This window comes from Hylobates moloch, unplaced genomic scaffold (assembly GCF_009828535.3).
Source record: "Hylobates moloch isolate HMO894 unplaced genomic scaffold, HMol_V3 SCAFFOLD_28, whole genome shotgun sequence".
NCBI lineage: Eukaryota > Metazoa > Chordata > Mammalia > Primates > Hylobatidae > Hylobates > Hylobates moloch.
The window spans coordinates 3,856,188-3,883,838 of NW_026652303.1; the positions used below are offsets into that span (position 1 = coordinate 3,856,188).

At 42.2% G+C, this 27,651-nt stretch overlaps 2 protein-coding genes across 5 annotated transcripts in view; both read left to right on the top strand.

The window, feature by feature from the left end:
• LOC116463163 (nucleoporin Nup43) overlaps positions 1-27,651 on the top strand; it is a 156,852-nt gene that overhangs the window by 32,990 nt on the left and 96,211 nt on the right. The window lies entirely within an intron of this gene.
• The window catches only part of LOC116463162 (serine/threonine-protein kinase LATS1), a 58,665-nt gene continuing 33,271 nt past the window's right edge, over positions 2,258-27,651 (top strand). Inside the window, exons 1-3 of one of the 4 annotated variants that reach the window (XM_032146139.2) lie at positions 2,258-2,441; positions 18,801-19,286; positions 26,200-26,347. In XM_032146139.2, coding sequence (XP_032002030.1) covers positions 18,939-19,286; positions 26,200-26,347 — 496 coding nt within the window. In that variant the 5' untranslated portion in view covers positions 2,258-2,441; positions 18,801-18,938. Of the gene's footprint in view, positions 2,442-18,800; positions 19,287-19,479; positions 19,578-24,233; positions 24,355-26,199; positions 26,348-27,651 lie in introns of those variants that run through there. The other 3 variants (XM_058434495.1, XM_058434496.1, XM_032146140.2) reach the window with 3 other exon arrangements.

Here is a 27,651-nt window from a genome sequence, read left to right on the forward strand (position 1 = left end):
TGCTAGGATTATAGGTGTGAGCCACCACACCTGGCCAATAAATGTTTGAATAAATAAATGAAGGAGAAGGGATAAATCTGCAGAATTTCAAATAATTTATTTGAATTCTCCACTTTATTTTATTTATTTTTTTGGGACAGAGTCTGGCTGGATTCTCCACTTTTAAGAAGATGGAGCACAACTCCCCATTCCTTAAGAGTGGGTGGCACATAGTCTGGTGTCTTCCCCTAAGATCGCATGAATTTCTGGAAGGGTTTATGTTCTCAGGGCCACACTGGTCTCCAGACTTCTTCCATGTACACTGCCCCCTAATTCCTATCTAAGGTCACACAAGCATGGAAATCAGATTCTACATCTATTGCTAAAAGCAAAAAAGCCCCATTTCCATGAAGCACTGAAGAATTGAGTAGGCTGAAACTGGACCAAGATCTTCCATCACAATAATATAAAAACCTGCAAATGTGATGGCAGGTATCACCATTCCCACACATCCAGCACCCACAGTAAGTATTCCCAACCATTATCACTCTCCACACCTACAGTCCCCGCCGCTTTTCATCTCGTCGGTTTGTTCTCTTCCTGATCATTCCACCTCTCCTTTCCCTGCTCTTTCATCTCTCACCCTACTCCACAGGAGTAAGCCTCCTAGTCCTACACAGAGCAATTTACTCAGCTCCTTGAATTATCTAGGAATTTCCCCAAAGACTAGAGTTTGTGGAGATACTTTCCTTTAGGTTTAGAGAGCATTGAGGAGCTTAAGTACCATGGGTTGATGACAGAGGTGACAGGATTCTGGGGTCAGTCTGCTCTTCCAGATGCATAATCCTTTTGGATAGGGCAAGCAGACTTGTGGACATATTAGATTCCTATAATTCATATAATTTTAGGGCTGAAAAGGTCTTTGTGGGTCACTTACCCTTCCGTTGAAGAAAGTAAGCCCTGGGGCTCTTTAGTGACTCACCTTGGGTCACATTGTCTACCTTCTACAAACTCTGTGCTTGTAGAAAATAGACTTTCAACCAAATGTTCTTGGAACATAATTTTTTTTTTTTTTTTTGAGACGGAGTCTCGCTCTGTCGCCCAGGCTGGAGTGCAGTGGCGCAATCTTGGCTCACTGCAAGCTCCTCCTCCCGGGTTCACGCCATTCTCCTGCCTCAGCCTCCCGAGTAGCTGGGACTACAGGCGCTTACCACCAAGCCCGGCTAATTTTTTTGGATTTTTTTAGCAGAGACGGGGTTTCACCGTGTTAGCCAGGATGTTCTCGATCTCCTGACCTCGTTATCCGCCCGCCTCGGCCTCCCAAAGTGCTGGGATTACAGGCGTGAGCCACCGCGCCCGGCCGGAACATCATCTTTTAACAGGTTTTCACATTTGGATTTCTAGATACAGTAAGTAGCCAGTTATTACTTTAACGTCAGAAAAAGACGTCTTTAATTTTTTTATACTCTGTAGTAGAAAAATTACGAAAGAAGGTACTTGAAAACACCAACTGTATATTTCCTGGCAAAGGCGATCTTCACAAAGCGTGGACGGTACCTTATACATTAAACCCAACGATCCCATCCCACACTTTACATTCAGCTTAACCAGAAGTAAAATCTCTTGTCGCACCGTCACCGTTATTCCAATTATGGCAATAACGACCTCCTTCTACGGATGCGGTTGACAGATAAGATCTCTAAACCGCTGCTAATCAATCAGTCCTAGCTCAAGAATTTCTTATCTGCCTGATTCAGAAAATACAGATGCTGGAAGCTCACCAGCTTGTTCGGGGAAAGAACGCTAAGCAAGAATAAAATTTTATTTCAAAGCGCCAAAAATCTCGAATTCTGAGATCCACAGCGAGGTTTCCCAGAGCAACTCACAGTTGTTCCCTTCTGAGAACGTAGCTCCGTGAAATGCGCATCCCTACTCGGTCCAGAGAAATAGATCAATGGGAAAAAGGATTGAATCAACCAAGTAGGCTGGGCGGGAGAGAGCCTTAACCCACGGGCGCAGACTAGTCGTATGGGCAGGGGTAGGCGGGAGCGACGTGGGACGACGCTCACGAACGATCAGAGCGGCGGGCGACGCAACGAAGCCCGGTGGCCGCAGGCTGCGCGCTCCCTCGCAGCAGCCGGGCGGGCAAAAGCCCCCAGTCCTCGGCGCCCGCGCAAGCGACGCCGGGAAATGCCCACATCCGGGAAACCTGCAGCGGAGTGCGGCGGCGGCGACACTGAGTGGAAGGCAAAATGGCGGCGGCAGCGGTGGCCTGGTGTTAAGGGGAGAGCCAGGTCCTCGCGACCCCCGCGACGGGCCGCGCTGGCCCGCGGCAGCCCCCCGCTCCTCTCCCCGCTCTGCCCCACCAGGGATACTTGGGGTTGCTGGGACGGGCTCCGGCCGCCTCAGCGTCCGCCCTCAGGCCCGTGGCCGCTGTCCAGGAGCTCTGCTCTCCCCTTCAGGTAGGTCCGGGGCTGGCGTAGCGGGTGCTCTCCTCCCGTGCTCGAGTTGGCGGGGCGGTGGCCGCCGGGGCCCACGCCCATCCCCGCTGGCTAGGGTCCAGAGGTTGCTATGGACTGGCGGGCAGAGGCGGCCCGCTCCGGGCCTGACTTGGCTGGTTGCATTGACCCGAGCTGAGCCCTGCCCTCGGGAAGTGAGGGTTGGCCGCGCCCGGTGCTGCAGGAAGAGCCCCAGGCTTTTCGGCCTCGGAGGTGCAGGTTTGGCTGAGTAGAGCCTGTCTCTCCGGCGGCCTGTCTCCCAGCCCACCCCCATCACGCGAGTCGGCGGTGTCCAGGAGGGAAGGAACGGGAAAGGTGGTTCTGAAGAAAAATTGCAGTAAAAGAGCTACAGTTCTTTGGATCCCAGAGGGCCTTGATCCTGGGTATACCTTGGAGAAATCCTGGGAGTCTCATGTCTAGTTCAGTGTTAATTTAGGTTACTGTTCATAGTTGGAAGAGGTGAGAGAGATGGAGAGGTCTTTATGGAGTAGGAGTGTGTATATAAATACAGCAAATGAAGGAACGACAATTAAGGGAACAGTGTTTTTTATAACCTGAAATAGCTTGTAGCTCAATGAATGCCTCTCAGATGACTTGATTTATCCCCATTCTGACTTCTCTGTCAATTTCTAAGGGAACAAAATTTAATGTTTGTCAATTAATATGTTAATACGACTTTTAAAACATATATCATCCTCCAGAAGTTATTCATAAATCTAGTGAACAATAAGTATAATCTCATGCACAGAAGTAATATTGTATGACTCCAGTTTTGGAAATGGATTTGAATGTTAGCGATCATGAAACTTGTCTGAACTTTATGAATTATTTATTGAAGGTTAAAATGTTTTTATCAAATTTCCTCCATGAGGAAGAAAAGGTAGGACATTATAATTGGAATGAATGTTCTGTGCTACGAAAACAAAGCTTATCTCTGACGGTAAAATGGGGTAGTTGATTCCCTAAGGCAGTGGAGGAATTTGATTGAACAGTGAAAGAAGTAGCATTGTGTTAGTCCAATTGGCTGCTACTGTAAGAAACTAGATCGTGGTCCATGCTTGGAATGGCACATTCTTTTTTTTTTTTTTTTTTGAGACAGAGTCTCGCTCTGTGGCCCAGGCTGGAGTGCAGTGGCGCAATCTCGGCTCACTGCAAGCTCCGCCTCCCGGGTTCAAGCAATTCTCCTGCCTGAGCCTCTCCGAGTAGCTGGGACTACAGGCGCCCACCACCACACCCGGCTAATTTTTTTTTTTGTATTTTTAGTAGAGACGGGGTTTCACCTTGGTCTCGATCTCCTGACCTCGTGATCCGCCCGCCTCGGCCTCCCAAAGTGCTGGGATTACAAGCATGAGCCACCGCGCCCGGCTGGAATGGCACATTCTATGCCTAAATATTGATTGAATATGCCTTACTGCTCACCAAAAGTACTTCTACTACATTTTTAATGTATAATATATCTGGCTTTCATTGTGTAGGTCGTTTTTATTTTTGTTTTGTTTTTATTGCAAGTCCTTGTTCTATATAAGTAGTCTTGGAACGGTTCTAACCCTGGTTATTTGGTCATTTTAGATGTTTTATTTACATTAATGGGAGATTGTTATACATCACAAAAGTTATTTAGTCATTGAATAACATTTTCGCCAACTAGAAACAGCAATCATTTTTCAGCATGAAGATACAGTGTTGCTTTCACTTTTGATCCGACAGTTATTAGAAAGTGAACTGAAGAAAATGTTAGTATGCAGTTTCCTTTAAAGATGGGAACTCGCTATGTTGCCTGCGCTGGATTCCAACTCCTGGGCTCGAGCAAATCCTCCCACCACAGCCTCTCAAGTAGCTGGGACTACAGGTGCACTACTGCACCCAGCCAGGGTACCTTTCTGATAAACTTAATTCAACCCAAGTTAACACTTTGAAATCTTATGTAATGGTGCCATTTTTTTTTCCTAAGTTGGACAAACTAATCAATGATACTTGTTTGTCGATGCTTGTATTTTTGATGAGGGTCTGAACTTTAAAAAAAAAAAAAATGGAGATTTGTCATACCCAGGCAGTTTGATTCCAGAGCTCTTACTTTAACCATGAGGTTAAAAGTCATTGAAAGTTATGGAGTTAGGCCGGGCGCGGTGGTTCACGCTTGTAATCCCAGCACTTTGGGAGGCCGAGGCGGGAGGATCACGAGGTCAGGAGATCGAGACCATGGTGAAACCCCGTCTCTACTAAAAATACAAAAAAATTAGCCGGGCGTGGTGGCGGGTGCCTGTAGTCCCAGCTACTCGGGAGGCTGAGGCAGGAGAATGGCGTGAACCCGGGAAGCAGCTTGCAGTGAGCCGAGATCACGCCACTGCACTCCAGCCTGGGCGACAGAGCAAGACTCTGTCTCAAAAAAAAAAAAAAAAGAAAGTTATGGAGTAGGTAGGTGACATGATCAGAATTGTTTATTAAGACGAATCTGGCCCCATCATAGTGTGGATTAAAAAGGTAAGCAGTTTTGCTTTGAAGAATTGTTTTAAAAATTCTTTTTGCCTAGTAATAATTTGAATTTTCACCTGTCATAGCAGCAAAGATGGTTGAGATTTAGTAATGCCAGTATTAACCATACCTTGTTGTGAAGATTATAAAATTAGTATAATTTTCTAGAAGGCATTCTGACAATAAGTATCAGAATTTTAAATATGTATTCTCTTTGATCCAGCAATTCCACTTCTGGGAATTTATTTTAAGAAAAATGCTCAGCAATGTATGCACAAGAATTTTTATTGCAGCAATTTTTTTATTAACTAATTTCATTATGTGCAAGGAATATGCTATATGTATATTACACATATGTTCATTTTATTAAACTATGAGGCATAATAAAATGAATATCCATGAACTTACCACCTGAACTCAGAACAAGAATATTACCAGTATAATTGAAGTTACCAGTTTGCAGTATTATTTTACATTAGCAAAAAAATGAGGAACAACCTGAATGTCCATCAGTCAGGGATTTATAAGTAATAGTACATCTAGCTGGGCGCCGTGGCTCACGCCTGTAACCAGCACTTTGGGAGGCCAAGGCGGGCGGATTACCTGAGGTCTGGAGTTCGAGACCAGCCTGGCCAACATGGTGAAACCCCATCTCTACTAAAAATACAAAAATTAGCTGGGTGTGGTAGCGCGTGCCTGTTGTCCCAGCTACCTGTAAGGCTGAGGCAGGAGAATCACTTGAACCCGAGAGATGGAGGTTGCAGTGAGCCGAGATGGCACCACGGCACTCCAGCCTGTGACAGAGTGAGACTCCGTCTCAAAAATAAATAAATAAATAAAAAATAGTACATCTACATGATGAAATTCAATATCAGGGTATTTAAAGGAATAAGATTGAACTATCATACTTTCTCAATTCTGAAATACCACTAAATCTAAGATAAGCTGTCTATTTAGTAGCAATTTTTTAGCGGGAAGAAAGTAAACATAAAGCTTTTATTAATAATAGCATACATTTATTCATTCAATTGTATGCCATTTTCGTCTGTCACAATAAAGTTTGAGTCTCAGCCTTATTCACATTCAGAATCTAGGATTCTTCTGAATTACTTTGGTTAGTTAATGCAACATCATGATTAACAGGCTGCTTTTCATAATGCTAGTTAATTATCTTAACCTATATTGTCTTTATGATTGTGTGTATAATTTTAAGATATACTGAAGAATACTGGGGTTTTGCTTTCCTTTCCTTTTTGCTTACTTGGTTTTTTTTTTTTTCTTCTTAATTGAATTACCTGTTGCTGGAAATTAAACAGCTTCTTCTGAAGATAACTCCAAAAGTTTTGGCAGATTTTTGAGTCGTCTTACCTTTGAAAATTCTGTGATCTTGCTTGAATTTAATAATTACTTATGCCTTTAATTGCATTGTCTATTGAATGACAGTTTGAGTGCACAATACTATATCACAATGGAATCTTTTCAGAACATTTTGTGGACCAGGCATGGTGTAATCCCGGTATTTTGGGAGGCTGAGGCAGGAGGAACACTTGAATTCAGGAGTTTGAGACCAGCCTAGGCAACCTAGCAAGATCTCCATCTCTATTTACAAAAATAATAATAGCTGGGCGTGGTAGCTCATGCTTGTAATCTCAGCACTTTGGGAGGCTGAGGTGGGTGGATCACATGAGGTCAGGAGTTCAAAACCAACCTGGCCAACATGGCAAACCCCTGTCTCTACTAAAAATACAAAAATTAGCTGGGTGTGGTGGTGGGTACCAGTAGTCCCAGCTACTCCGGAGGCTGAGGCATGAGAATCACTTGAACTCGGAAAGCAGAGGTTGCAGTGAGCCAGAATACGACACTGCACTCCAGCCTGGGCAACAGAGTGAGACTGTCTCACACACAAAAAAAGTAATAATGATAAAAGAAAAAAAGAGGCCATGCGTGGTGGCTTATGCCTATAATCCCAGCACTTTGGGAGGCCGAGGCAGGTGGGTCACCTGAGGTCAGGAGTTCAAGACCACCCTGGCCAACATGGTGAAACCCCGTCTCTACTAAAAATACAAAAATTAGCCACACATGGTGGCACATGCCTGTAATTCCAGCTACTTGGGAGGCTGAGGCAGGAGAATCGCTTGAACCCGGGAGACAGAGGTTGCAGTCAGCTAAGATCGCGCCATTGCACTCCGACCTGGGCAAAAGAGAGAAACTCCTTCTCAAAAAAACAAAAAACAGAAAAAAAGAAAAAACATATCGAGCATCATATATGGTGCTGCCAATGAAAATATTACAATTGTCCGGGTATGGTGGCTCACACCTGTAATCGCAGCACTTTGAGAGGCCAAGGCCGGTGGATCACCCGAGGTCAGGCATTCAAGACCAGCCTGGGCGATGTGGTGAAACCCCATCTCTACTAAAAATACAAAAAATTAGCTGGGTGTGGTGGTGGGTGCTGTAATCCCAGCTACTTGGGAGGCTGAGGCAGGAGAATTGCTTGAACCCGGGAGGCGGAGGTTGCAGTGGGCCGAGATGGCACCATTGCACTCCAGCCTGGGCAACAGAGGGAGACTCTGTCTCAAAAAAAGAAAATAATACAACTGAGGTAACAGAGATTTCGACTTTTATGTATGGTTAAGTTAGGCATGTGCAATGACTGCTACTCTAGAACTTCTCTGCTTTGAAGGGGAGTGTGGACCTTGATTTATTTGGGAGGAACTCTCTCATCCATTGTTTTAATTATCATCCTTGGCCACCTGTGAAGTGTGTGTTGGGTGAGTATTCTCTCTTTGGAAAGTACACATCTTTCTCAGCTAGCTTATTGCTCATAGAAATTGGGGGCCCAAGGGTTGATCTTAAGATATACTCAATTTATTTATTTATTTATTTATTTTTTCTGGGACAGAGTTTTGCTCTGATGCCCAGGCTGGAGTGTAGTGGCACAATCACGGCTCACTGCAGCCTCAACCTCCTGGGCTCAATTGATCCACCCACCTCAGTCTCTCCAGAAGCTGGGACTGCAGGTGCACACCAACATACTTGGCTGATTTTTTCTATTTTTTGTAGAGATAGGGTCTCACTCTGTTGCCCCGGCTAGTCTCAAACACCTGGGCTCAAGAGATCTGCCCATTTCAGCCTCCAAAAGTTTTGGAATTACAGGCATGAGCCACTGCATCCGGCCCTAAATTTTAGAAATATCAAAATGTAGAAAAGCATGCTTAGAATCAAACAAACATGATAGTGGCTGGGCATGGTGGCTTACACCTGTAATCCCAGCACTTTGGGAGGCCAAGATGGGAGGATCACTTGAGGCCAGGATTTTGAGACCAGCCTCATCAACATAGCGAGACCCTCATCTCTATTAAAAAAGAAAAGAGAGAATAGAAGATAAAATATGGCTGGGCGCAGTGGCTCAGGCCTGTAATCCCAGCACTTTGGGAGGCCAAGGTGGGCGGTCACCTGAGGTCGGGAGTTTGAGACCAGCCTGACCAACATGGAGAAACTCCGTCTCTACTAAAAATAGAAAATTAACCAGGTGTGGTGGCACATGGCCTGTAATCCCAGCTACTTGGGAGGCTGAGGCAGGAGAATTGCTTGAACCTGGGAGGTGGAGGTTGCGGTGAGCCAAGATCACGCCATTGCACTCCAGCCTGGGCGACGAGCGAAACTCTATCTCAAAATAAATAAAAGAAACATGACACCTAACTGTGGAAAGATGTTCACGGTATTATGTTATTCTTTTGCTAAGAAATTGGGCCCTGATTAGTGATAGAGGCAAGATTCATGGGTCCTGTGGTCCACATGCCCAATAATCTCTTAATCAGGTCCAGATATGGTTCCTCGTGGTCCAGCGACCTGTGAAGTAATGTGTCCTGTGTGCTGCGTGTGCGTGCACTCTCTCTGTCACTCACTGTGTCTCCTCTCTGTCTCCCTTCCTTTTCTCTTCCCCTTACTCACTCAAACCGCAGTACACAAGGGCCACAGTAAGCGCTCTTCCTAGAAAAAGAGAATAATGGGAGATAAGCAGCAAATGCTGATCTATAATCTGAAATCTCCTAGGCAGATTCTGTGTAAGCAACCAGCCCTGGAGGTAGGGGAGATTGGACCTTGATTTATTTGGAAGGAACTCTCTCATCCATTGTTTTAATGATCATCCTTGACCACCTGTGAAGTGTGTGTTGTACCTTCCCTTTGGAACGTACAAATCTTTTTCAACTAGCTTATTGCTCATAGAAGTTGGGGGCCCAAGGGTTTTAAATTTTGAATGGACAAAAAGATTTTTTTAGTATGAACTTGAGATGATTTAAGAAAAAAAAAAATTCTTTTTGTTTTTTGAGACAGAGTCTCACCCTGTCACCCAGGCTAGAGTGCAGTGGCACAATCTCAGCTCACTGCAACCTCCGCCTCCCAGGTTCAAGCGATTCTTCTGCCTCAGTCTCTTGGGTAGCTGGGACTACAGGCACATGACACCACGCCCAGCTAATTTTTGCATTTTTTAGTATTGGCCAGTCTGGTCTCAAACTCCTGACCTCGTGATCCGCCTGCCTCGGCCTCCCAAAGTGCTGGAATTACAGGCATGAGCCACCGCGCCCGGCCAAAAGATATATTTTTTTAACAAAACAGTTTCCTTAAAGTTAGTAAGCCTCTTCCGATCTGTTTGGTTTCCATCAGTTCTATGTGTCAGTAACCACAATCGAAGTTCACATGTATTGGTAAACTCATCCAAAGATTTAAGAGCGTCTATTCCTCCTCCTCTCATTTGGTTGTTTGAGGCTATTAGGTTTGACGGGAAGGCTATATCTTTAATATGGTCTTAACCACAGAAGCACTAGTTAGCTAAGGGGTTTGTTTCAGTGGGCATCTGTGTTCAGTCTTTTAATCCTGCCTCTAGGGGTCTAGGTGCAAGCTGCTTTTCCAATCCTTCAAGGCTTTAAATTTCTGAACTTTTTCTATTCTTTTCTGTTTTTGCTTTCAAATCTGCTACTTCCTTCTTGAACTCATCATTTACTTATAATACTTGCCAAATATCTAATAGCAGCCAATATTCACTTCCAAAATCCTCTTTACCAAACTCTTATAAGACTACAAGGTCATTAGCCTCTTTGTATGTTCACTGACCTTGTAGTTGTATGAAAAGTTATTATAGGCAACAGCTTTACCAGATATTTTGCCACTATAAGACATGATCCTCCATCTTTCCAGTCTCTGGTATCTGCTTCCTCTCAGCCCTCAACCTGACCACTAAGGCAGTATCACTAAGGCAGGACTGCATAGGTTTTTATTGTAGCAGCACCTCACTTCCAGGTACCAGTTTTCTGTATTAGGATAATGAAACACTAGAATATACAGATGGACAATGGCCAGATCATATATAAAACTAGAACTCTGACCCATGACCTATGTAGCAATAGGCCCAAACTGTCAGGACTTGGTCAGTAATTACCAGCTTCGTTAATTTTTGTGCCTACTTCCAATTCGGGACGACTCAGAGAAAGCCAAATATGCTTCCCAAATCAACCACATAGGATACCCCACTTCCAGTGTCAACAAAGAGTCAAACTGTAAAATATTTTAAGAGATCTATTCTAAGCCAAATATGAGTGGCCATTGCCCCATGACACAGCCCTCAGGAGCTCCTGAGAACATGTGCCCAAAGTGATCAGACTACAGCTTGGTTTTATACATTTTAGGGAGACATAAGACATCAATCAGTATATGTAAGACGTACATTGATTAGGTCCAGAAAGGAAGACACCTTGAAGCAGATGGCTTCCAGGTCATAGGTAGATTGACAGATTTTCTGATTGGCAGTTGGTTGAAAGTGTTGTTACTGTCTAAAGACCTAGAATCAATAGAAGGGAGTATCTAGGTTAAGATAAGGGGTTGTGGCCAGGCACAGTGGCTCACGCCTATAATCCCAACACCTTGGGAGGCCGAGGCAGGTGGATCACGAGGTCAGGAGTTTGAGACCAGCCTGGCCAACACAGTGAAACCCCATCTCTACTAAAAATACAAAAATGAGCTAGGCATGGTAGCGCACACCTGTAATCCCAGCTACGCAGGAGGCTGAGGCAGGAGAATCACTTGAACCTGGAAGGCAGAGATTGTGGTGAACCAAGATCAAGCCACTGCATTCCAGCCTGGGCAACAGAGTGAGACTCCATCTAAAAAAAAAAAATATAAGGGGTTGTGGAGACCAGGGTTCCCATTATGCAGATAGAATCAATAGGAAGGAATGTCTGAGTTAAGGTAAGGGGTTGTGGAGACCAAAGTTCCCATTATGTAAAGGAAGCCTACAGGTGGCAGGCTTCAGAGATAATACATTGTAAATGTTTCTTATCAGGGTTGATTCTCTCCTGGATCAGGCAAAAGGCCTGAGAAAGGAAGGGAATTATCTTCAGAATGTAGATTTTCCCCACAAGAGAGAGCTTTGCAGGACTGTTTGAAGATATGGCAAAGAAACATAATTTGGGGTCAAATACTTGGATTTCTTTCAGAGCCTGCCATCTGTCATGTGATACTATGCTAGAGTCAGGCTGGAATTGGGTATCTTATTGCTACAGAGAGTCTGATTTGTCAGTCTTAAGATTTGTTTTAATGTTAATGCTGGTCAGCTGTGCCTGAATTCCAAAAGGGAGGAGGGAATAATGAGGTATGGCCAAACCCCGCTTCCCATCATGGCTGGAACTAGTTTTTCAGGTTAACTTTCAAATGCCCTTGGCTGAGAGGAGGGGTTCATTCAGATGGTTGAGGGACTTACAATTTTATTTTTGGTTTACACCAGTTAGCCCACCTCCAGTTTCCCATGCCAACAACCTACAATCAGAGCATACCTGAAGTCTTCCCCCTTTTTTTAGTATAGAGATTTCCCACTCCTCTGCTTGCCTTTGAATCTTTGCCAAGCACAAGTTGACAGTGGTTGACTCCCTACCTATATAGTAAGATCTGATTAAATAGCCTCTGTTTGTTTCCATTTGGGCAGTCTTTGTCTATTTTCACAATATTATTAGGCTGTTTTGTGGTAACAAATCCCCAAATATCAATGGCTTAACACAACAGAAATGTTTCTCTTGCTCAGAGTTCAGTGGGAGTCAGTAGGGTTCTCCATCCAGTGGCTTAGGGATCCACCTTCCTTCCATATTGTCAAGCCACCATCTCAGAATGTAACCTACATTGTCATTAAAGCAGGAAAACCGAAGCAAAGTGACTTTTAACTGCCTCAGTCCAGAATTGAGATATGTTACATCTGCTCATCCAGCTTTGGCCAAATCTGGGAAATGGAGTCGAGTACTGTATGTGAATATAGTCTCTGCCACAATATATTTACCAAAAGCAATTGGCTAAAGATATACACAATTCCTCCATTTCAGCGTTTTTGAAATCAGAAGATTTAGATTATCTTACAATTGAATTTTTTTTTTTTAGACTGAGTCTCTCGCCCAGGCTGGAGTGCAGTGGTGCAATCTCGGCTCACTGCAACCTCTGCCTCTGTGATTCAAGCGATTCTCCTGCCTTAGCCTTCTGAGTAGCTGGGAATACAGGTGCCTGCCACCATGCCCAGCTAATTTTTGTATTTTTAGTAGAGACGGGGTTTCACCATATTGACCAGGCTGGTCTCGTACTATTAAAATTGAAATGAATATTCAAATGTAATGCTTCTGTTATTTCCCCTGATAAATGAAGTGATATTGTTTGATGGAAATAATAGTTTCTTTAAAATAAATCCTGTGTATTTTAACTGCATATATTTAAATAAGAATTTGTAGCAGAACCATTCTAGGATCCAGTCATTTCTTTTCCTTTTTTTTTCTTTTTTAACTCTCTATTTTGGAAAACTTCAAGAACACACAAAAGTAAAGAGAAAGGCCAAGGCAGTAGGATTGCTTGGTGCCAGGAGTTCAAGACTAGCCTGGGCAACATGGTGAGCCCCTGTCTCTAAAAAATAAATAATAAAAAGAAAGAGACTAGTACAGTGAACCCTCATATACCCATTACTCAGCTACAACAGTTTTCAACAAATGATAACTTTTGTCTCATTTATATCCCCTTCAGCACACAACCAAATTATTTTGAAATAAATTCCAGACATTATTTATTTTATCCACAAGTATTTTCAACATGTAGATGATAGAAATATGCTTAAAATAAGTTTTCAGTTATTTAAACCTAAAACACATTGTTACACATATACCAGAACTCAGTCCTTTCTCTGACCTTTGTGCACTCAATGTCAGGAGTTACATCAGAGTGTAGGACTAGAGAATGAATTTCTCTGGCCCAGCATTTTCTAATGCAGTATATTTACTGCATGGAATGTAAATCTCATGAAATGTTATGGGGGGAAAAGGTAAGATAAGAAAAATTTGGGCAACAATACATTCTCTTCTTGTCTTGAACTCCTTGCCTCAATTGATACTTCCACCTGGGCCTCCCAAAGTATTGGGATTAGAGGCGTAAACCCCCAGACCCCATTGTCTTCTCATAATTCCCCATGATTATGTAAAAGAATGAGATGTCCAGCCGGGTGCAGTGGCTCATACCTGTAATCCTAGCACTTTGGGAGGCCGAGGCGGGCAGATCACGAGGTCAGGAGTTCGAGACCAGCCTGACCTACATGGTGAAACCCCATCTCTACTAAAAATACAAAAATTAGCCTGGCGTGGTGGTGCGCACCTGTGATCCTGGCTACTCAGGAGGCTGAGGCAGAATTGCTTGAACCAGGGAGGCAGAGGTTGCAGTGAGCCAAGATCACCCTACTGCACTCCAGCCTGGGCGACAGAGCAAGACTCCTCTTCAAAAAAAAAAAAAAAAGATGTCCAATTTTGTGTATTATGATCCCATTTTGGTTAATAGTAGTATGTGTTAGAATATTCAGTATTAATAATGATTATTATTAGTTTCCTGTGTCTTATGTAACAAATCACTATAAACCTGATGGCTTAAAACAACATAAATTTATCCTCTCACAGTTCTGGAGGCCAGAAGTCTAAAATCAAGGCATTAGCAAGGCCAGTTTTCCTCCAGAGGCTCTAGGAGAGAAGCTGTCCCTTGCCACTTCCAGCTTCTGTTGGCTGCTGACATCCTTGGCTTCTGACTTCATCATCACATTGCCTTCCTTTTTCTGTGTGAATCAGACCTCCTTCTGCCTCTCAAAAGGACATTTGTAACTGCATGTGGGACTTACTTGGTTAATCCATGACAATCACTTAATCTCAAAATCCTTAATCACATCTGCGACATCCCCTTTTTCCAAATAAGATAACATTTACAAGTTCCAGAGAAGATTAGGAGGGGGACTATGTTTTTTTGTTGTTGTTGTTGTTTTGAGACAGGGTCTCACTGTCTCTCCTAGGCTGTAGTGCAGTGGTACAGTCATGGCTCACTGTAGCCTCTACCTCCTTGGCTCAAGTGATCCTCCCACCTCAGTCTCCTGAGCAGCTGGGACTACAGCCACACACACTGCCACACTCAGCTCATTTTTTGTAGTATTTGTGGAGATGGGGTTTTGCCATGTTGCCCACCCAGGCTGGTCTTGAACTCCTGAGCTCAAGTGATCCTCCCACTTTGGCCTCCCAAAGTGTTGGGATTACAGGCATAAGCCAGGAATATCTATTTTTTTTTTTTTTTTTTTTTTTGAGACCGGGTTTCACTCTTGTTGCCCAGGCTGGAGTGCAATGGCGCGATCTCTGCTCACCACAGCCTCCACCTCCCGGGTTCAAGCAATTCTCCTGCCTCAGCCTCCCGAGTAGCCGAGATTACAGGCATGTGCCACCACACCCAGCTAATTTTGTATTTTTAGTAGAGACGGGGTTTCTCCATGTTGGTCAGGCTGGCCTCAAACTCCCGACCTCAGGTGATCTGCCCGCCTTGGCCTCCCAAAGTGCTGGGATTATAGGTGTGAGCCACCGCACCTGGCTCAGGAATATCTTTTGAGAGGCCATTATTCAGCCCACTACAGTGATTTTCACTCTTGAGGAAGGTGAATTATGAGGGGCTTCTACTTTTTTCTACTGTATATATTTATATAAATACTTGAATTTTTCAATAAGGATGCATGCTATATTTTTTTTAACAGCAGAAAGAAGGGGCAAGTTACCTGCATTTCTAAGTTCAAATATTTTTGCACTACCTGCTGGTGACCAGGTCCCATTATAGGGAAATGGAAGCAAATATTTTGACAGAAGCAAAACTATGTTTCTTTTCTTTTTTTTTTTCTCCCTCTGTCTCAGAATGATCTTGGAAATGGTAAAATAACAATAATAATAAAGTGATGATTAACTTACAATTGAAACCCAAAATAAGTGAGATATTGAAAGAATACCTAGATCCTATAAATGAATTGCAATCCAGATACTGAAAGAACTGACATGTAAGATTCCGCAACAGTGTTAATCCTTGATCATGGAGAAATGGTAGGTTTCAGAAGACCTAACATAGAAAGTATCTTCACTTTTAGAAAGGGCCAGAGGTGAATTCTGCAAACTTTAGACTGGTGAGCTAAATGTTAAGCTTAGAAAAACGCATTAGTAAGCTATTAAATTAATATTTTGGGAAAGCTTAGAAAAGAAAATGCTTTAGGGACCAGCTTCCTTCATAAAAAGCACATGGTAGGTCCATCCTAATTTCATTTACAAAATAATTATATTGTTCATGTATTACTATGTTATAGATAGAATATGTGTAATTTTCAGGCAATGAAAAAGTTCATCTTTTTTTTTTCAAAGTGGAGAAATGTGAGCTGCTTGTCATAGAGTTTGATTGATTCATAGCTAATTTAGCAATTGTGCCATGAGAGCACTGATTTATGAGGTGAAGTCATCAGGAAACTACTTCTAATGGCTGCTACAGGGCTTCGTCATGTCTCAGGCCTGCTGCAAATGTGTGTGTGTGTGTGTGTGTGTGTGTGTGTGTGTGTGTGTGTATAATTAATTTCTATAAATATAAATTTAAAAAAATTAAAAATGGGTATATTTTAACAGCTCTATTAACATACAATTTATATAATATAAAGTTTACTCAGGCTGGGTGGGGTGGCTCATGCCTATAATCCCACCACTTTGGGAGGCTGAGGCAGGAGGCTTACCTGAGCACTTGAACCCAGGAGTTCAAGACCAGCCTGAGCAACATAGGGAGACTTTGTTTTACAAAAAATTAACAAATTGGCTGGGCAGGGTGGCATGTTCCTGCATTCCCAGCTACTTGGGAGGCTTAGGCAGGAAGATCACATGAGCACAGGAGGTTGAGGCTGCAGTGAGCTGTGATCAAACCACTGTACTCCAGCCTAAGCAACAGAATAAGACCCTGTCTCAAAAAAAAAAAAAAAAACAACCCTAAGTTTACCCATTTAAACTGTTTTTTAGCATATTTTCACAGCAATAAATTATAATCTAATTTTAGAACAGAAAATAGGTTAGTTTTATATACAGTATGGTGAATTTGCTTTTTTTGCTTAGGATACATTTGGGTATCTGTTTATGTCTGTACATCATATAGAACTACATCATTCTGCCGGCCACAGTGGCTCACGCCTGTAATCCCAGCACTTTGGGAGGCTGAGGTGGGCGGATCACCTGAGGTCGGGAGTCTGAGACCAACCTGACCAACATGGATAAATCCCGTCTACTAAAAATACAAAATTAACTGGGCATGGTGGTGCATGCCTGTAATCCCAGCTATTCGGGAGGTTGAGGCAGGAGAATCACTTGAACCCGAGAGGTGGAGGTTGCAGTGAGCCAAGATCGCGCCATTGCACTCCAGCCTGGGGAACAAGAGTGAAACTCCATCTCAAAAAAAAAGAACTGCATCATTCTTTTTGACTTAGATGTATATTATATAAATGTACTATGAATTACGTGAACAATCCTCCACTGATGAGCATCTAGACTGGTGTCAATTTTTGCTGTTATAAATGATGCTGCAAGGAACAGCCTACATCTTCACATACTTGTGTGTATATTCCTTTACTTGTGTTGCATTGTTCCTCTTTAATCCTAGTTCAATTTATAAGGTAGATGTTGATAACCACTTTATGTCTCAGGAGTCAGTTTCAGAGAATTAAATGCCCAAGTCCACACTGCTACTAATTAACAGAACAAGTAATTTTTTTTTTTTAATGTAGACAGGGTCTCCCTATGTTGCCCAGGCTGGTCTCAAATTCCTGAGCTCAAGCAGTCCTCCCTTCTTGGCCTCCCAAGTGCTGTGATTATAGGCCTGAGCCACCATGCCTGGCCCCTGAACAAGTACTTGAATCTCATTTTTTGTTGTTGCTTTCCATTACAAGTGCTGTGCTTTTCTAGTACTCACAAGAGTACTGTATATCCAGCTAAGCCATTCATGAGATTCATCTATAAGACCCAACCACCTCCCACCAGACCCCACCTTCAACAGTGGGGACTAAAGTTTGACATGAGATTTGAGGGGGACACAGATCCAAACCATATCAGAGTCCTAGTTCATAGCTTGGAAAATAAACTCAGGCATCTGTTTTTGAAGCATAAAGGGACTTTCTGAAATAGTGGTTTAAAAATCTTTTTAAAGTGGAAGAGTGCAGTGGCTCAAGCCTGCAATCCTAGCACTTTGGGAGGCCAGGGCAGGTGAATCACTTGAGGCCAGGAGTTCGAGACCAGCCTGACCAACATAGTGAAACCCCATCTGTACTAAACAATACAAAAATCAGCTGGGCGTGGTGGCAGACGCCTGTAATCACAGCTACGTGGGATGCTGAGGCATGAGAATCACTTGAACCTGAGAGGCGGAGGTTGCAGTGAGCCAAGGTCGCACCACTACACTCCTGCACTCTAGCCTGGGTGGTAGAGCAAGATTCTGTCTCAAAAAAAAAAAGGCTGGATGCGGTGGCTCACACCTGTAATCCCAGCACTTTGGGAGGCCAAGGTGGGCGGATCATGAGGTCAGGAGTTCAAGACCAGCCTGGCCAACATGGCGAAACCCCATCTCTACTAAAAATACAAAAAACGTTAGCTGGGTGTGGTGGCGGGTGCCTGTAATTCCCAGCTATTGGGGAGGCTGAGGCAGTAGAATTGCTTGAACCGGGGAAGCAGAGTTTGCAGTGAGCGAAGATCACACCACTCCACTTCAGTCTGGGTGACAGAGTGAGACTCCATCTCAAAAAATAAAAATTAAAAAATTAAAAAAAAATTTAAAGCGACAATACCCTTCTAAAGAAATCTTGAGGCCGGGCACGGTGGCTCACACTTGTAATCCCAGCACTTTGGGAGGCTGAGGCGGGCAGATCACGAGGTCAGGAGATCGAGACCACGGTGAAACCCCGTCTCTACTAAAAATACAAAAAAAAAAAAAATTAGCTGGGTGTAGTGGCGGGCACCTGTAGTCCCAGCTACTCGGAGAGGCTGAGGCAGGAGAATGGCGTGAACCCGGGAGGCAGAGCTTGCAGTGAGCCGAGATTGCGCCACTGCACTCCAGCCTGGGCGACAGAGCGAGATTCCGTCTCAAAAAAAAAAAAAAAAAAAAAAAGAAATCTTGAAGTCTGATTTCTAAAATTTAAAATTTGATCCTCTAGGTGGAGTTGTTAATAAGAGGTTACCTGTTTTATTGTTCACTTAATAATCCCTGGCATTAGTATAAATGCTTTGTATGCTTACTAAAGAACTTTTTTTTTTTTTAAATCATCATAGCTACTATTTGAGGTAAATCTAGGTTATTGGCTAGGAAGTAGGCATGGAGAGATTAAGTAACTTGTCCTGAACCCGGAGTAATCCTTAATGGAGTCAGAACTATAACCTGAATCTCTTAACCCCTGTATCAATGGACTTTTCGTCTAATACATGGTACTGCTTTATTAACTAATTTATAGCTTTCTTTCTTTCTTTTATATAGTTAATTATTTATATCCTAAAGAATTTTAACAGTCCTGGGGACTTCCTTGAAGGATCATTTTCACTTTTGCTCAGAAGAAAGCTCTGGATCTATCAAATAAAGAAGTCCTTCGTGTGGGCTACATATATAGATGTTTTCATGAAGAGGAGTGAAAAGCCAGAAGGATATAGACAAATGAGGCCTAAGACCTTTCCTGCCAGTAACTATACTGGCAGTAGCCGACAAATGTTACAAGAAATTCGGGAATCCCTTAGGAATTTATCTAAACCATCTGATGCTGCTAAGGCTGAGCATAACATGAATAAAATGTCAACCGAAGATCCTCGACAAGTCAGAAATCCACCCAAATTTGGGACGCATCATAAAGCCTTGCAGGAAATTCGAAACTCTCTGCTTCCATTTGCAAATGAAACAAATTCTTCTCGGAGTACTTCAGAAGTTAATCCACAAATGCTTCAAGACTTGCAAGCTGCTGGATTTGATGAGGTAAGAATGTTTAAAGACAAAAGAAAGGATTCTTCTTACCTTATGCTACATAACACTTTTTGGGTGATAACATGCCAAAATGTTTCCTTTGGGAGAATTTAACTCTGTATACACATTTATGTATTCTATCAGCAAAGAATGTTATGTTTATAATTCCATTAATTGATGTTACAAAATAATATTATTTCTTTAGTTTCTTCTGTGATATGTATCACTAAATTCTGGAGTTTCTGGAATTTAAAAGGCCAGGTCATGAAGTCAGAATGGAAGTGCAGTTGAAGAAAGGCACAGGTGAGGGTAGGGGAAGGACATCTGTTTGTGTGAAATACAAGCTTGGTGAACTAAGTGGCTGTTGGGGAAATGATAGTTCCAAGGATATGAAATTTAACTTTATAGTAGGGAGAAAGAATTATAGTTACGAGTTGGTGTAAGCAGTTGTGTTCTCAGGCCCAAATCTTAAATTCACAAAAACTAACAAAATTTCACTTCAGGCTAACTGCCAAGTCTTTAATATTTCTCTTCAGAATTCATTTTGAAGTTTTTTCATAACCCATGTATTTAATCATTTCATTTAGATTATTAATAGAATTTGCTTCTTATGATAACATACCTTGTGAGCATGAATATTTTAGGTGTCAGGAGTCATTTTAGAAGGGCAATGTAAAATTTAACCAAATGTGAATAATCAAAAGTTAGGCCAGGCACGGTGGCTCACGCCTATAATCCCAGCCCTTTGGGAAGCCAAGGTGGGTGGATCACCTGAGGTCAGGAGTTCCAGACCAGCCTGACCGACATGGTGAAACCCTGTCTCTACTAAAAATACAAAATTAGCTGGGCATGGTGGCACATGCCTGTAATCCCAGCTACTTGGGAGACTGAGGCAGGATAATCGCTTGAACCCAGGAGGCAGAGGTTACAGTGAGCCGAGATCGCACCATTGCACTCCAGCCTAGTCAACAAGAGGGAAACTCCATCTCAAAAAAACAGTTAATTACATTTTTCAAAATTATAGTAATGTTTTTTCTGATTGCAAAAATATTGCCTATTTTCTGTTAACAATTTAAAAGTGTAAAGAAGAAGCTGAAAATTATACTTAGCTTCACTGTATAAAGATAACTACTCCTAAAATTCTTTTTTTTTTTTTTTTTGAGGCAGAGTCTCGCTGTCGCCCAGGCTGGAGTGCAGTGGCGCGATCTCGGCTCACTGCAAGCTCAGCCTCCCGGGTTCACACCATTCTCCTGCCTCAGCCTCCCAAGTATCTGGGACTACAGGCGCCCGCCATCTCGCCCGGCTAATTTTTTGTATTTTTAGTAGAGACGGAGTTTCACTGTGTTAACCAGGATGGTCTCGATCTCCTGACCTCGTGATCCGCCCGCCTCGGCCTCCCAAAGTGCTGGGATTACAGGCGTGAGCCACCGCGCCCGGCCGGAAAATTCTTTCACTGTTTGTTTTTTGTTGTTTTGTGTGTTTTTTTGGTGACCGAATTTCCATATATATCTGTATTTAATTTAAAAAATGAGAACCTAAGTATGCATTATAGTAAAGGATTTGAAAAGGGAGATTTACAACTAAACTAGAAGGAAAAAAAAGTTTTATTTTTTATTTTTTATATTTTTTGAGACGGAGCCTTGCTCAGTCACCCAAACTGGAGTGCAGTGGTGCGATCTCGGCTCACCGCAACCTCTGCCTCTCGGGTTCAAGCAATTCTACTGCCTCAGCCTCCCAAGTAGCTGGGACTATAGGCGCCCACCACCACGCCTGGCTAATTTTTGTATTTTTAGTAGAGATGGGGTTTCACCATGTTGGCCAGGCTGGTCTCGAACTCCTGACCTCGTGATCCGCCCACCTTGGCCTCCCAGAGTGCTGGGATTACAGGCGTGAGCCACCACACCCAGCCAAAAAAAAAGAAATTTTATTTCTGGCACATTCTATTTACTTATTTGATTAATATTATTTTCTATCATTTTTATACTTAACTGTTCTAAAAATACTGGATTTGGACCAGGAAATAGAGAGAGGAGGAGGGAAGGACCTGGGATAATGTTTTTCTCGTTAGTATTTGGAGGATTAAAGAAATGGCTTGAGTAGAGATTGTCCCAAGCACTTTCTTCCTAATCCCTTAGCCAAAAGGCAAAGAATAATTATTGATCTTATTCTTTCCTTTTACATATTGCTAAGCAAAGAGAAGTTATGAAATCACATAGCTATAAAGGCCCCAAGTGGTAATGTGTTATGTCAGATAAGTCACCCAGTAATATGTATTTATGGAGCTCTTACTATGTGTGCACACCACCCATCAGTCAGGATAGTGACATGGCCTATACCTTTAAGGTAATTAAAAGTTCTTTCTAATAAAGACAGTTTTAAGAAATCTAAGGCATTGGTCAATGCTTTATTCATTATTGATAATAATAACAATAATTGGTTTGTATTACAAAGATATGTTTGTGCTTTTTTTCATTGAAGTGCTACTACACAAATGATAGCTTTATTGTAATTACACATTTCAAATTGTCATAAGATTGCTTTATTGAAAGTATTTAGACATTTATCATTCCCTGTTTGTCCAAATAATGAAGTATGGTGTTATTTATTTTATTTTATTTTTTAATTAAAAAGTAAACTTTAATGTCAAAATGCAAACTTGGGGAGGGCAGAAAGATCACACACAAGGCTGTCACTTCACACTTGGAGCGTTGCACAGCGGCCAGGCAGAGGCACCCCTCACTTCCCAGACAATGGGGCAGCCGGGCAGATGACTCATTTCCCAGACAGTGCGGCGGCCAGGCAGAGGCGCTCCTCACTTCCCAGACCGTGAGGTGGCTGGGCAGAGGTTCACCTCACTTCCCAGACAGTGCAGAAGTATGGTATTATTTATACCAATGGTGATATAAAGAATCTGGCAGTCCACTTCTACTTCCTTGAATCACTCATTCTGGTAGCATCCCGTTGTATTGTAGAGTTTATCTTGTTCAAGATCCTAACTTGGTATTTCAAAATTATTATCTAGTTTTCACTTCATTCTTTTTTATCATTTCAGAAACCTTAACCTACTCTTTTTATTAGCTACGCCAAGTTCAAGATAGTGCCTTTTTTTTTTTTTTGAGAATATGTTTCTGGTGACCCTGTAAAATTAAAAGCTCAAATATTTCAAGATTAATTTTCTCATAGGAATAAATGTTAAATGGGATTGATGCATTCTTGGAGCACATAATACAATCACTGGGGTATATTTTTGCTTATAAGCATGAAAAACAAAAGCATAATTATGTGGACATATTTTCTTATCACATAAGACTTCTGGCCAGGCATAGTGGCTCACGCCTGTATCCTAGCACTTTGGGAGGCCAAGGCGGGTGGATCACTTGAGGCCAGGCGTTCAAGACCAGCCTGGCCAACATGGTGAAACTCCGACCCTACAAAATATACAAAAAAAAAAATTAGCTGGGCCTGGTGGCGCATGCCTGTAGTCCCAGCTACTTGGGTGGCTGAGGTAGGAGAATCATCACTTGCACCTGGGAAGCAGAGGTTGCAGTGGGCTGAGATCACACCATTGCACTCCAGCCTGGGCGACAGTGAGACTCTGCCAAAAAAAAAAAAAAAAAAAGACTTCTGGCTGGGTGTGATGGTTCACACTTGTAATTCCAGTGCTCTGGGATGCCAAAGCAGAAGGATTGCTTGAGGCCAGGAGTTCAAGTCCAGCCTGGGCAACATAGTGAGACCCTGTCTCTACAAAAAAAAAGTTAAAAATCAGCCAGGTGTGGTGGCATGTTCTTGTAGTACCCAACCATTTAGGAGGCTGAGGTGGGAGGATCACTCAAACCCAGGAGATTGGGACTGCAATGAGTTGTGGTTGCACCACTGCACTCCAGCCTGGGCAACAGAGCAAGACCCTGTCTCTAATGAAAAAAAAAAAGAAAAAAGACTCCCATTCCAAAGTTACTGATTTGAACATGTTCTTTTTCACACTGGCACTAACACCTCCACTTAATGAATGCTTGGTTGATGTTTTTACAGCTGTAAGAAATATTGTAAAACATAGCAATAAATATTAAAATATAAAGGTTAGCATAGTAATCACCAAAATCACAAGGCTGAAATTCTAGTGCATTTAACAAGAATATGGGCCAGGTGCGGTGGCTCACACCGGTAATGCCAGCACTTCAGGAGGCCAAGGTGGGTAGATCACTTGAGGTCAGGAGTTCGAGACCAACCTGACCAACAAGGCAAAACCTTTTATATATTTACTAAAAAGTATAAATTAGCCAGGCGTGTTTTCGGGCGCCTGTAAATGCCAGCTTCTCTGGAGGCTGAGGCAGGAGAACTGCTTGAACCTGGGAGGCGGAGATTGCAGTGAGCTGAGATCATGCCACTTCACTCCAACCCCAGGCGACAGCGAGGCTCCATCTCAAAAAAAAAAAGAAAAGAAAAATGATTCCCACAATATTGGAAAAGGGTAGTGGGTGCTAATTTTCTTACCAATGGAGGTGTTACTGCTGTGTAATAATAGCACAAATACATACAGAGTTCACTTGACTTAACCAGTTTTAAAATTAAACACTCCCTGATGAATTTTAATGGGTGATTTCTGTTATTTTACATTTGCACGTATTTGGTTTTAACAAAAATCTAAATAATAATGCTTTTAGCAAGATAGTGATTCAGTTAATTACGATTAGCTCAACGTCTTAAAGATTTCAGAGCCTAGGACTCATGAATATCTTAAATTTTACTTCTTGGTGGCAACATGCTCTAGCACAGGTGTCATATATGTTGCCTAGGAAACCGGGTCGAGGAAGGACCAGTACCTAGATCAGGCAGGCATAGCAAAATTTTTATGGCAACCCTTGCTGCTTCCAACAAAATCAGTAACTTTTTCCAAGAAAGGGAGAAATGACCTTAGGTAGGCAATAAGTTCTTACCACATCCTTTCTTTGGCTGGTCTCACGTTCTTCTCTTATCATTTCATATAGGAGGATCATCTGTCAGTAGCCTGTTCACCCATTAGTCTTACTAAGCCATTTCTCATTTAAAAATGTCATTTGAAATACTGAATCCTCTAGGACAAGTAAGTAGTTGCCTCCCTCTTGAAAAATGCATGTCAGCATACTTTCTGCATGATAGTGAGTGATTTATGTTTACATAAAACATAAAGTACAAGGAATGGAAGAGAGCAGCCAACATTTTAGCTGCAGGCACTGTGTTTGGTACTTCACATGTTTTCTTATTTAATCCTCACATCAACCCTATGAACCTATTACAGGCAAAGACACTGAGCCTCTGAAATGTGAAATAACTTGCCAGGTGTCACTCTGCAGAGCTGCTGGAACTCAAACTCACATCTGTCTGATTCCAAATCCTCTGTTTTTTTCATCGTTCTATATAGTCTCCTAAAGTCTTTATCACATAATCATATATAGTCTAAGTATCTTCTTTTGTCTTATATTTGTATTCCTGTAATATAGTTCTCTGAAAACGTAATCTCTAAGAGGATAAGAGCCAGAACTACTATACACAATGGCAATGTGCTTAATAAAATACTAAAATACTCATATAAAAAAGTAGTTCTTTTTTTTTTTTTTTTTTTTTTTAAGACGGAGTTTTACTCTTGTTGCCCAGGCTGGAGTGCAGTGGCATGATCTGTACTCACCACAACCTCCACCTCCCGGGTTCTCCTGCCTCAGCCTCCCAAACAGCTGGGATTATAGACACGCACCACCACACCCAGACAATTTTATATTTTTAGTAGAGATGGGGTTTTACCATGTTGGTCAGGCTGGTCTGGAGCTCTGACCTCAGGTGATCTGTCCGCCTTGGCCTCCCAAAGTGCTGGGATAACAGGTGTGAGCCACCACACTCAGCCTAAAAGAGTTGTTTGTTATATTTTGATTGCTACCTTTTTAACAATCTGATAGTCTCTGATTGTTTATATAAGAATTAGAAAGCTGGGAGCGGTGGCTCACGCCTGTAATCCCAGCACTTTGGGAGGCTGAGGTGGGTGGATCACCTGAGGTCAGGAGTTTGAGACCAGCCTGGCTGGTAAAATGCTGTCTCTACTAAAAGTACAAAAAATAAGCCAAGCATGGTGAGCGCACCTGTAATCCCAGCTACTTGGGAGGCTGAGGCAGGAGAATCGCTTGAGCCCAGGAGGCAGAGGTTGCAGTGAGCCACGATCGCACTATTGCACTCCAACTTGGGCAACAAGAGCGAAACTCCATCTCAGCAAAAAAAAAAAGTAAAAAGAATTAGAAGTAATCAGAATCATGTTGCTATGATTGTACCCAAAAAGTTGTTAATCCTAATTCAACCCAACAATAGTGTGTTGAAAAAAGTAAAAATTTAAAAATACTTTAAAAAAGACGTTAATCCTAGGAGGAAATAGAAATATGTTACATAAAGATGAAAATGCTAAAGAAACATTTGGAAGATTTGAGGGATTTGTTTTCTTTCTTTTTTTTTTTTTCCAAGACAGCATCTTGCTCTGTTTCCCAGGCTGGAATACAGTGGTCATCTCAGCTCGCTGCAACATCCACCTCCTGGGTTCAAACAATTCTCATGTCTCAGCCTCCTGAGTAGCTGGAATTACAAGCGTGCGCCAGCACACCCAGCTAATTTTTGTGGTTTTCTTTGCAGAGACTGGGTTTCACCATGTTGGTCAGGCTGGTCTTGAACTCCTGGTCTTAAGTGATCTGCCCACCTCAGCCCCCCAGAGTGGCTTGAGCCACTGCGCCCTGCCTGTTTAAGTTGAGGTTTTGTGCGGGGATTTTAGTAGCTACTAACAGAACATTAATGTCATGGTTTGGGGCCCTGTTCTTCATAATTATGGATTTCTCTAGTGGAACTCGTAGTGTTCTTTCCCTTGTATTATTATAAGATTTAAATTTTGTTTCTTTTTTTAAAAACTTCATATCAGGATATGGTTATACAAGCTCTTCAGAAAACTAACAACAGAAGTATAGAAGCAGCAATTGAATTCATTAGTAAAATGAGTTACCAAGATCCTCGACGAGAGCAGATGGCCGCAGCAGCTGCCAGACCTATTAATGCCAGCATGAAACCAGGTGATTAATCAAATATTTTATTTTCTTATCTCTTCTTTTACTGTGTAGTTTAAAAATACTGAAGTCTATTAAATCTTCCTTCTTAGAAATTGTAAAAGCATCCCAGTAAATGAAAGTCTCAAATTAAGATAACGTTATAATGTTATACCAAAATGAATTTAAGGATGGGGTCCTCACATTTAAAAGTTAATAGATAATTCTGGTAAGCAGCAGTCTAGATTGAGATCTATTTGATTGGTAATACTGCAGCTGAAATACGTCTGTTTTCCCTCGAAATGCCATCATTCAGACTACTATTTTTTCTTTTTATACATTTTTTTCATGTCATGGGAGTAAAATATGATCAACATAGAATATTTAGAAAGCAAATACAAACGTCGCTGTTAATAACAATATTTTGGTGTATTTTGTTTCCCAGTCTTTTTTCCTGTGGGAAACCAGAATAGGTTTATCTATGCGTATTTTGATTCTTGTTGTTTAAGCAAAAAATGGGAACATACTAAAACCTACTTTTTTCACGTAATATACCGTGTACAATTTTACTTGTTATTAAATTTTCTACAGAATAATTTTACTAGCCACATTAAAATAGACTTATTTGCTGACTGCAGTGGCTCACACCTATAAGCTCAATACCATGGGAGACTGATGCGGGAGGATTGCCTAAGCCTGGGTGATCCTGCCACTGCACTCCAGCCTGGGCAACAGAGCCAGACCCTGTCTCAAAACAAACAAACAAACAAAAAAGATGTATCATATACTTTATTTAACTAATCTCCCATTTTTGGGCATCGGCTTTGTTTCCTTTATTATTTGCCATTATAGACAGCACTGCAGTAATTACCCTTATAGCTAAATCTTTGTACATACCTAATGATTTCCTAAAAGTAAGTTTTAGAAAACTTAAAAAACGTTAAGGCTTTTCATAGATATTGCTGGCTAGAAAGATAGTACCAATTTATTATTTTATTATTTTATTTTTTTGAGATGGAGTTTCACTCTGTTGCCCAGGCTGGAGTACAGTGGCATGTTCTCAGCTCACTGCAACCTCTGCATCCCAAATTCAAGCAGTTCTCCTGCCCCAGCCCACAGGTACCTGGGATTACAGGTGCCTGCCATCATGCCCGGCTAATTTTTTGTATTTTTAGTAGAGACGGGGTTTCACCATGTTGTCCAGGCTGGTCTTGAACTCCTGACCTCAAGTGATCTGCCTGTCTCAGCCTCCCAAAGTGCTGGGATTACAGGCATGAGCCACCGCGCCCAGCCAGTAGTACCAATTTATATTCTCCCTATCAGTTTACTAT